The sequence below is a fragment of the Bison bison genome, unplaced genomic scaffold (genome assembly GCF_000754665.1).
Source record: "Bison bison bison isolate TAMUID 2011002044 unplaced genomic scaffold, Bison_UMD1.0 scf7180017864254, whole genome shotgun sequence".
In the NCBI taxonomy this organism is placed as follows: domain Eukaryota; kingdom Metazoa; phylum Chordata; class Mammalia; order Artiodactyla; family Bovidae; genus Bison; species Bison bison.
This window is the reverse complement of record NW_011494826.1, coordinates 5,429,183-5,440,517: the sequence shown is the minus strand read 5'-3', so window position 1 is coordinate 5,440,517 and position 11,335 is coordinate 5,429,183. Positions and strand designations below refer to the sequence as shown.

Below are 11,335 nucleotides of genomic sequence, written 5' to 3'. Positions count from 1 at the left end.
TATAAACGAGTTATTTTAAAACTGGAAAAATAAAATAGAAGCCATAAAAAGGACCCCATGTGTGTGCCTAGCATTCAACCTCTGCAAATTCAGAAACTAAAATATCAATTAAAATACACTAGAACTTTTTCAAATCATAAATATCAAAGGGGAATGCTGCTGCTGCTAAGTCACTTCAGTCGTGTCCGACTCTGTGTAACTCCATAGACGGCAGCCCACCAGGCTCCCCCGTCCCTGGGATTCTCCAGGCAAGAACACTGGAGTGGGTTGCCATTTCCTTCTCCAATGCATGAAAGTGAAAAGTAAAAGTGAAGTCGCTCAGTCGTGTCCGACTCTTAGCGACCCCATGGACTGCAGCCTACCAGGCTCCTCCATCCATGGGATTTTCCAGGCAAGAGTACTGGAGTGGGGTGCCATTGCCTTCACCGAGGGGAATGCACAACATGGAAAATTAAGGCTGAAAGATCTCACATAATTAAAGTGATAGGTGAGGGGATGGCAAAAAAGATGCCAAAGATAGATAAAGAGGCTAATAATTCAAAGAACTATACAAAATTGATATGGGCTTCCCAGGTGGCTCAGTGGTAAAGAATCTGCCTGTCAAGCAGGAGACGTGGGTTTGAATGAACCCTGGGTTGGTAAAACCCCTGGAGATGAAAATGGTAACTCGCTCCAGTATTTGTGCCTGGGAAATCCCATGGACAGAGGAGCCTGGCAGGCTATAGTCCTCGGAGTCACAGAGAGTCAAACACAACTTAGCAACTGAGCACACAGACAACAAAATTGATATATCAAAGTTATGGTGGATCACAGAGTACAGAATACATTAGGTTATATTGATCTCTGTGAGAAAATTAAATTTGATTAGGATGTAAATTCAATTCTAAGGCTTGGGAGAGAGGTTAAAACAAAACTGTAAGAGAAGTATGTAACTGAGAAGTGGGAGAAGATGAGTATATACGTCTGATGTTTGTATGGGTGGGAGAAAATTATCATATACCCATTGTGAGCCATACCTTTTATCCATTTAAGTAAATGGTTTAACTCTGAAATAAAAGCTTTTTTGTGGGTGACATTAAAAATCATTGCTTATAATGTTGGACAAGCATAAGAGTATCAATAATAGCTAAATGATTATTACTGCTAACTCTTTATGATGACACAAAGTTCAAAGTAAAATAAAATATATTTATGGGTAGGGAATATTGGGACATAATGGGCAAACTTTAAGTACAGTAATACATTTACATTCTACTTATACCCGAGGATCTTCAAGTACCACAAAAGGATACATTATCTGTTTTAAGAGAAGATATGTTTTTCCAGATATTTAAATGGGAGAACCACTATTAATAAAATTAGAGTCTGACATTCCATGGACTAAAGGAAACCATGAAAGAATTTTCTTCTCAGTGAAGCTTCTTTAAGATTGAAACCATTAATACCTGACTTAGCAATGGTCCTAAGGCCTGGCATCTAAAACAGGACTTTGTAACCTTAAGGTCCCTAGGAAGGAGCCTTCAGATAGGTTAAACAGTCTAAAACACCAAGAAATTGTATACAACAGTCTGTTTATCTGAACTTTTTAAAGGCAATTTCATAGCTTTCACCAGCTTTTCAGAGGTGTCCAACACTCCCAAAAGCTTAAGAACTCTCATCTAGAGGAAAAAGCAGCTCAAGAAACCATGTTTAATCTTTCTCTGCCCTTCTACACTGTTATCACAGTCCAAAAAAAAAAAGAAAATTCAAAATGTCACTTGTCAATTTCAAAATTCTCCATCAATTTTTTTTTCAAAAGAAAAAGGATTGAGATTATTTCAACATATATCATTAAATTTAGTTGCTAAGAGACCATATTTTTTCAATCAACTATTGCATACTGTAAGGCAGTCCTCAGTAAGTTCTTGTTGAATTAATGAGTAACACAGGTAAAAGTACAATTTTATTCCATACATTACACACCATAAAGACAAATTAACTCTTGAGAAATAAACTTGCCTATCAAAAGGTAACTCTTGGGCGATTAGGTGCAACTTCTGAATGATGTCTGCTGCCTCCTTTATCTATTAAAAAATAAAAGCAATAATTAAAAAAAAAAACCTTTATATGTATCAAAAAATAATTTTGTATTTAAAAATAGTAATATTCTCATATGTATGTCCACAGACTCTCACCCAAACAATTTTCTTTTAAAATACACAACAAAATCTTGTGAGCAACAGGAATACATCTGGGGTATCACCAATAATGAGTCATTGAAACATAAACATTTGTCATTATGGTATCGAAATCTTGTGATTTTATAATGCCACAATCCCTTCCCAATGAAACCTGCAGTTCAAATCTACTCTGAAAAAATTCAAATAATTGACTGCTGAAAGCGAGTTTAAGTATCTTGTGAGTTTATGAACAGGGAAACAAGATTTATGAAAATAATTCAGACCATACTGGTGCATATAGCCCACTTTAGGTGAAGAAAATAATAAAATGCTTGTCATTTAATGAACATATAAAGTTTTAAAACTTGTTAACATGAAGTCTTCTGAATAGAATATGATACAAAAATGTTTGTACTTATTCAAACTGTGTAACTAAAGGATTTAGACAAGGAGTCTAACATTTTTTAAATGTAGAAATTTGTGCTTATTCATATTAATGTATAGAGAGTTATATATGCTAACTTTTGAAAACAAATTTCAAATAAGCATTGAGTTTAATTTTGGCACACTTTTAGTAACTGATTTTATCATTCACTTTCTTTAACACTAAGAAAAAAAAAAGAAAAAAAGAAAGAGACTCCTATAAACGTTGACAGAAGAGCTGAGAACCTTCAAACAGAGCTTTCTAAGTGAGTACTCATGTGAAGTCTGGCAAACAACAGTGGGAAAAAAAGAGCAAGGCCAAATGATACTGCTGATGCCAAACAAGAATGAATATAGACAGCATTTCTGCTTCAGCTACTTCTCTCCTAGTCAGCATGTCACTGCCATTTTCCGTTACCAGACGCTCAGTTTAATTCTGCTGCACAGGAGCATAAATTAACACTGCAAGGTCACTTTTCAACATGCCATTTAGTGGCACTAGCAAGGTCCACCATTTTCTCCTTACCAATACTCCCTTCAGAAGGAAACTGCCAGGTACATGCTTTATGTTTCCATCAGGAGTTTGTTCTTGTTAGGAGATGGAAGTCCCCATTATGCAGTGTTTGCAAACTTCACTTAATATAGGAAGAAGTACAGCAGAGTAAATAACATATGATTTTATTGAATTACCAAATTATTTTACAAAAACTATTTTCAGCGCAGTAGTTCTTAAAGTCATCTGTCAGTTAAAATACACTCTAGGCACAGAAGTTTTCAAAACCACAATCTAATAACCTGCTTACATCTGCTACTGATGTCAGCGTGAGGTGACAGACCACCCAAAGCTAACATGTTAAAGATAATCAGGGCCACCAGGCATTATCTACATGGAGAACATTAAGTCGTGATTCTAAAAAGAAAAACAACTAACATACTTTGTAAAGATGAAGCTAAAAAGGAATACATACTATGGACATAAAATTGTTTTTTTTCCCCGAGAAGAAAATTAGAAGATTTTGAAAAGCAAAGATTAAAAAAAAAACAGCAAAAATGACTATGGAGCAGGAAGAAAAAGGACTAAGATGTGTTATCTTTTCCCATTCTAATTCCTTCCACTATCACACACTGACATGAGTGATTTTCCTTTTCTTTCCACTGGCAAGGTGGCTGGTACACAGTGCAGAAACTGAAACAGCCAGAAGTTTACCTAATAATTAGCAATCTAGTACCATATATGAGGTTCCTGAGTGTAGTTAACTGTGACAGCACCAGGCCAAAAATAATGACTCAACAGTAACCCAAAATCTATGGGAGACATGAGAGAAAAACAAGACAATTGTGAAAAGAGGACTAAAGTATAAGAAAAAAAGAAACAAGATGAAACAAAATGAGATATGGGAGAGAGTGACATAAAGGAAAGAAAATAAGAGGACTTAGCTTAAACGCTGTTAAGTCTGTACTTATTCCTCAAAAATTAGACAGCTAGTGACCAAGTGACGGAGCAGGCAATGGCACCCCATTCTAGTACTCTTGCCTGGAAAATCCCATGGACGGAGGAGCGTGGTAGGCTCCAGTCCATGGGGTCGCTAGAAGTCGGACACGACTGAGCGACTTCACTTTCACTTTTCACTTCCATGCATTGGAGAAGGAAATGGCAACCCACTCCAGTGTTCTTGCCTGGAGAATCTCATGGACAGAGGAGTCTGGTGGGCTACAGATCATAGCAGAAGAGTAGGATACAACTGAGCATACACACACACAAACACACACACACACGTAATCATTCAATTTTAAAATATTTACTTTTCTCTAGATTCTAAATGGCTGCCTTGAGCTGCATGAAATAAACAGACCAACTCGCACTGGGTAAAATATCTGCATTTTGTTTATAACAAAGCATAAATATACTTTACAATCCAACAGGTATAATCCAAGGTAACCCAAGGTATAAGACTTGAATTACATACAATTTTATATATATATATAAAACAATTAAAAATATATATATAAGTATTAATATATACTTGTATAATACATTAGAAATATGTATGTTTCATGTAGGAAACAAAACAAAAACATTCAAACAAAACTGTACCCTGAAAAACAGTTTGGTGTTCAAGCCCTATGTGTATGTGTGCGTGTGAGAATCACATGAATGTATAAAAGCTATATATTGCCAGCGTTTTACAAGAGTTTAGGTATGATTATGTTCTTGATATTAATCTTATCAGCTCTACTTTATATTATAAATATAATTCCTGGAACTCATTATTTAAAATACTGTCTTTTCTATAGAGGAATTTTCTCTACACATATAAACATTTCTTTCAAAGATCTCTAAAAATTATAAACTCCATAAATCCACATACTTCCTACTCACAAAACAATGTGTTGCTTAATTCAAAGTGAACTTCAAAACAACTTAGCTTTTAACATTCCACTACCTGAGATATCCCGTGGAGTAAGCCTGGAAAATATTCTGGAAGACTGTATTCAACATATTAATAGACAATGTTATTACTATGTGCATATACTATCCATAAGAATGTCTATTTTTTCATGCACTCTTAATTTTTCCCCCCCTGAGGGGAAGAAAATGAGCTGAATAACCTTCTCCCAAGATTGTAGAGTAACCAATACCATACAACCTTAGATCAGGATTAAGTGACTAGTGCTATGAAAAAGATTAACATGAATAATTTGGATTTTTCAATTCTTTTTGATCCAAACTATGCTTTAATTTTTATAAAAGAACTTTATTCAAGTAACAAAAACTAGAAGCTCTGAATTTCTTTCACAGAAATATAGTTCAGTTTGTAAATGATTTAGGGTCATACCACCCCCTCACCCAGGGGAATATGACTATTAAATTCTTTTAATATTAAAAGTCAATTATGAAAAAGAAATACTTATTAACATAATTAAATATTTCTAAACCATACACATTTCATAAACAAAATACCAGGCAATCCAACTAAAAATTTGAATATAAATTTTGTTGGCAAGTGTATTTTTCAGAATAAAGACTTTTAATAAGTCAGCTACTCAGTGACTGGAAGTCTGACTCTGGAAAGCAGCAATTGTAGTTCATAATTAGAGCATTATTAGTAATGTTATTACATGCTTTTATCCTTCTGACAGTGCTCACCTTTTCAGAATTTGTAAAAACATCAGATTTCAGTTCTCCATCTAGAAACTCATTGAAGTATTTCATCAACTTCTGAGCCTCTACTGCCCGTTGTCTGGGTGTGTTTACCCCCTCCAACTGGTCTCCAAGGTGACAGACTTTGGTTGCTACATAGCTGATGTGCTCATCTAGTTCTTGGAAATGTTGGAAGGCAACCTAGGAGAAACATGCACAAGCATAAAATACAATCAGAGAACCCAGATTAACTATTAATACTATTGTTATTACCAAGGGAAATTTGCATTAGAAGTATTTTGAATCTATTACTTTATCTACTTAAAAATACATTATCTTACGTAAATATTGTTTTTTTATTTTATTAAATATAAATATTTATTAATTTATTAATGTTTATTAAATATTTTCTAACAGTTATACAGGCTTAAGTGAAGGAATCTAAACATATGAAAACTGAGTAGAAATCAGCTAGCTAATCCTTAATACTAAAGAACAAACAACCCCTACAAGGCAGCAATGCTAAACATGCTCTTCTAACTACACTTCTAACTAAAGGTCAATCAAGTTCCACATCAGGCTCAGGATGTGAAAGAGGTTCAGAGGTTCCGGATTAAGTCTAGGGCCTAAGAAGTAAGAATGGCTAAGAAGCTTGGCCTATGTACCCTAGAGTCACCCTAATGCTAATGGTCTAGTTTTTCTCCAAAATAGACTGAGGAAGAGTTCTGCATCTGCTTTTCCCAGTTACACTAGCATTCTCATTAGGGTATCTGCCTCACAACTTCTGTGAAACTTCCCAGACTAGGTTTCCTCTAGGGAAAAATCTGATCCAGGCAATAGTTGGTCTGGTGTTATTATTTCGCTTTATGATTAAATGAGAATGCAAATAAATACCTAAATATCCAAGCTAGTCATGACTCCCTAAAAATACAGGTCTGCTGAGGTATCATTCTTAAAAATTTGCATTGTTAAGAGAGGAAGCAAGGACCACACTGTACTGAATACCATCCCATCCTAAGAAGGGAGTACTCTAACCCCAAACCATCACTCAGTAGCAAACAAGTGCACCAAGAGTGCCTGGTAACAATTAATTAACATTTTATGACATGAGATGGGAGCAGTATAAAGAAACCTCAACAATTACTATTTGACTAGACTTTTTTAAAAAAAAACTTAAAACTGAAAGGATATAAACATATTAAAGTCTGTATATTCATTATTCAATTAACAGTTTACCTGATTGCTTTTCTGGAGTTCTTGTACCTTCCTGGCAAATTCCTTAGCTTCTTTCTGACACTGTTGCTCTAGTTTCTCTACTTTCCTTTGAATCCTTTCATCCATTATCTGGAGCTCCTGAATATGATTTACAAATTCTTCTAATAATCTAACAAAAGAAAATTAGAATATGTATCAATCCATCTATAACTGATCACTAGGAACTGATCAGTTCACTTATAATTGTAAATAAAGTATTAGTGAGCATTCCTTGAGTTAGGGATGAACATCTTAATTTTCTCTCTAGCATTATGTTAGGGATTATCTCTGATATAAATGAAAACCTCATAGGAAATCTCCAGATTAACCCCCAGAAATGAAACCAATTTTACAGAAATAGTCAAAAGGGTAAAATGTACTATATAAACATAATACTGTGTATTCGAGGTATGGTGAATTTTGTTCCCCCAATTTACAACAATACTTAAAACGGCATACTCAACATGTTTTATTTTAGAGGTATAACCAGTAATTTCTAATTTATTATTAATTGGAGAAAAGATTAAATTCTCATAATGCAATAAAATCCTTTCCCCCATGTCACTTAAAGTCCTTTTCTAAAATAAAAGAAACATAAAAGGAAAAAAAATAAAGCTCAAGCTTCTAATGCTTCTTCCTTTTATTGGCCAGTTGTTAACTCCCTTTTCATAAATATTGAAAGGAATTCCAACAGTCACCTCTGTTCCAGACACAAACTTGTACTAGATTGGGTCTATGAAAAAAAAATTTTACTTCACCTTTTAGGATCAAAAGCTTCAGGTCCCCCTCTAGAGCCTCCTCCTGGGGTTCTCCATACAAGACGTTCAATATACTCATCTGCCACAAAAGGCTCCTAGTTTACAAAATAAATGTTCTTTTAAAAGTTTCATACATAACTTACTACTACTTACAAAAATGAAATAGGTAATACTATGTGAGAACTGAAATTAAACTACTAATTAAATATATCTAATTATTAAAATATACAAGCTTCTTCTATTTAAAAAGTCTTCAATAAACAAATCATTTCATGAAAATTAGGGTATTAAAGAGTTTGATAAGCAGGAACAAACTAATGGAAAAGTGAGCAAAGAAAACAATTTATAGAAGAAATAAAAATGGCCAAGAAACATGAAACCTATAAAGCTTCACTAGCAATCAAATCAGGTCAAGTTATTACTTTTTGGGGGGCCTCACTGACAACGTTTTTTCTTTTTCCTTAATTACAGTATTTAAATACAATATTTCCTTAATTACAATATGCAATACAGGAGCAGGTAGGCTGAAATTCACACTCTCTTTATTGCTAAGTCACTTCAGTCGTGTCCGACTCTGTGTCCGACCCCATAGGCGGCAGCCCACCAGGCTCCCCCGTCCCTGGGATTCTCCAAGGCAATAACACTGGAGTGGGCTCATTATTGTTAGAAAAGTTAAAATGTACAATATTTTTAGAGGGCAATAAGCAACATTTTGGTAACATCAACAGGTCTACAAATGCTCACACCATTTAACCCAGTAATTCTACTTTTAAAACTCTAAGGGAAAAAGTAGGTATGAATGCAAAATTTCTGTAATATGTATAATGCTGAAAAGTTACTTACAGAAATATCAACAGAATCATTATTGAAAAATTATACTCAATTTACAGGATAAAAAATTATGTTCCTATTAAAATCATGTTGTAAAAAAATTTAATGAAATGATAAAAAATGCTCACATATAATATCTAATATTAAAATAGCAAGACAAAATTTTCTAAACTTGATAGAAAAAAAGAATTAAAAAAAATATCAGAATAGAAGGCCCAATTAAGAAAATTATCATTCAAATGTTCACCATCAGCTGATAATGTGTTTTTTAAACATAATATTAACACATGAATTTACATAGTTTCCATATTACCCTATTTCATATAAACAGGTATCATATATATTGCCTCACACTTAGCATGTAACTTAAACTGATAGCATTTGTTGGTGATTTCAGTTTGAATTCTTGTATCTGTAAAACTTTCCATTCTTAATCATACTTTAAAAACATATTTTCATTGATGAACATTCACTGAATAATAAAATTTCCACTGCCAAGCAGTCTGTTAGGCTTTGGAATAAAAAGATGTATATAACACAAATGGCACCCTTCAGAAACTTACAACATGAACAGGGAAAAAGTATAAAGAATACAGTAATAGTACGTGACAAGTAAAATTTAAAATTTGTGCACAAACTTCAGTACTAACATTGCTGAGTGAGTTGTTAACTCAATAGGTAGTTGAGTGATGGAAAAAGGATATTTCTTAATTCAGCAAATGTTTAGTAAACAGCTACTCTTGTGTTGAGCACTGTGGCAAGCACTAAGAATACAGATGTGAATTCAATACACAAGTCTCTGCAAGTTCTCACAGAAATGATCTTCTACAAAGGATACAAACCTTAAACAGTAATTACAGAAATAATCACAATTGTGATAAATGTGGGGGAAAGAAATTCCTGAATGCTCTAAAAACAGCAACAGAGATGAAGGGAAGATGGAAATGAAAGAAGACTGGTATAAAAAGTGAGTATTGCAACAGTCTTACTTTCTGAGAGCATGACACTTTAGCTGAGACCAGAGGAAAGAAGAAAAGTCAGCCAGAAAAAAAAATGGAACAGTTTTCCAGACCATTAGGAAAAGAGAAGATAGAGCTTAACCCATTAAAGGAAAATGGACTAGATCACAAATACCACATATGGAAGGATGTAGAGAGAACTGACAGTTAAAACCCATAGATGATAACCTGTCTTTTTATCATCATCACATCACATTGGAATTTGAGAGAATGGCTTACCAGTCTGATATGCGAGGAGGACTGAGAGGATAAGCTTCAGTCAGAACAATAACCATCAGAAAAAGAGGAGAAACACCAACGAGAATAACGGCTCACATAATCATTTAACATTCACTGTGTGCAGTTAAGACCAGAGGTCCTATTTTATCCCCAGTTTATAATGAGGAAGCTGAGACTTAGAGAGGACACTTATTTGCCCAAGATAACGCAAGCTGTATACTGCAGAGTTGAGATTTAAATTGCTGTTTCCACTGCTTTGGGAAACTACAAATAGCTCCTTGTGCCTAAAGTTTAGGTGGTGAGAATAAGAGGTGAAGCTAAAAAGGTGAAAACTGCCACATGAAGGCACATGCACATCACTGATTCTGTCTTTTAACATTAAAATACAAGCCAATAATTTTATTGATAAATTGATAAACTGTCACATGCCTTGTATACATAAAATCCATGATCAACTTTCAAACTGTACATATTTTAAAAGAAAACCATAATTTTTATTAGTGTTAATATCAGTTATTGCTAAAAAATAAACATCAAGTAGCAAGAACACCGGAGAAGGCAATGGCACCCCACTCCAGTACTCTTGCCTGGAAAATCCCATGGACAGAGGAGCCTGGTAGGCTGCAGTCCATGAGGTCGCTAAGAGTCGGACACGACTGAGCGACTTCGCTTTCACTTTTCACTTTTATGCATTGGAGAAGGAAATGGCAACCCACTCCAGTGTTCTTGCCTGGAGAATCCCAGAGACAGACGAGCCTGGTAGGAGGCCATCTATGAGGTTGCACAGAGTCGGACACGACTGAAGCGACTTAGCAGCAGCAGCAGCAAGAACACTTAACAATATAAATAGGTTTTTAAAAAATTTTAAAGACTCTTTTTAAAAGGTTCTTTCATAGTGGTCAAAATAACTGAAAAATAGCAGCCAGAGTAATACAGTTCTAGGAAATATAAACATACGATATGATCAAGGCATTAAAAGCAAACAAAACTGCTAGCTACTTTTAAAAAATTCAGTTCAAACTAGATTTTAAAATGGGCAGAAGAAATGAATAGCCATTTTCCCAAAGAAGACATATAGATGGCCAAAAGGCACATGAAAAGATGCTCAACATGGCTACTGCTACTGCTAAGTCACTTCAGTCGTGTCCGACTCCATGCGACCCCATAGACGGCAGCCCACCAAGCTCCCCCATCCCTGGGATTCTCCAGGCAAGAACACTGGAGTGGGTTGCCATTTCCTTCTCCAATGCGTGAAAGTGAAAAGTGAAAGTGAAGTCGCTCAGTCGTGTCTGACCCCCAGCGACCCCATGGACTGCAGCCTACCAGGCTCCTCCATTCATGGGATTTTCCAGGCAAGAGTACTGGAGTGGGTTGCCATTGCCTTCTCCTCTATCATCAAAAAGAACACAAGTAACAAATGATGGCCAGGATGTGGAGAAAGGGAACCCTTGTTACACTGTTGGTGGGAATAAAAATTGGTGCAGCCACTGTGGAAAACAGTATGGAGATTTCTCAAAAAAAAAAAAAAAA

General features: G+C 34.9%; 1 protein-coding gene across 1 annotated transcript in view; it reads right to left on the bottom strand.

The window, feature by feature from the left end:
* The window catches only part of EXOC5 (exocyst complex component 5), a 53,976-nt gene that overhangs the window by 30,635 nt on the left and 12,006 nt on the right, over positions 1–11,335 (bottom strand). Inside the window, exons 2-5 of the mRNA XM_010847691.1 lie at positions 7,737–7,831; positions 6,961–7,108; positions 5,731–5,925; positions 1,999–2,063 (exon numbers count right to left, since the gene is read on the bottom strand). Of these exons, the coding sequence (XP_010845993.1) occupies positions 1,999–2,063; positions 5,731–5,925; positions 6,961–7,108; positions 7,737–7,831 (503 nt within the window). The remainder of the gene's footprint in view (positions 1–1,998; positions 2,064–5,730; positions 5,926–6,960; positions 7,109–7,736; positions 7,832–11,335) is intronic.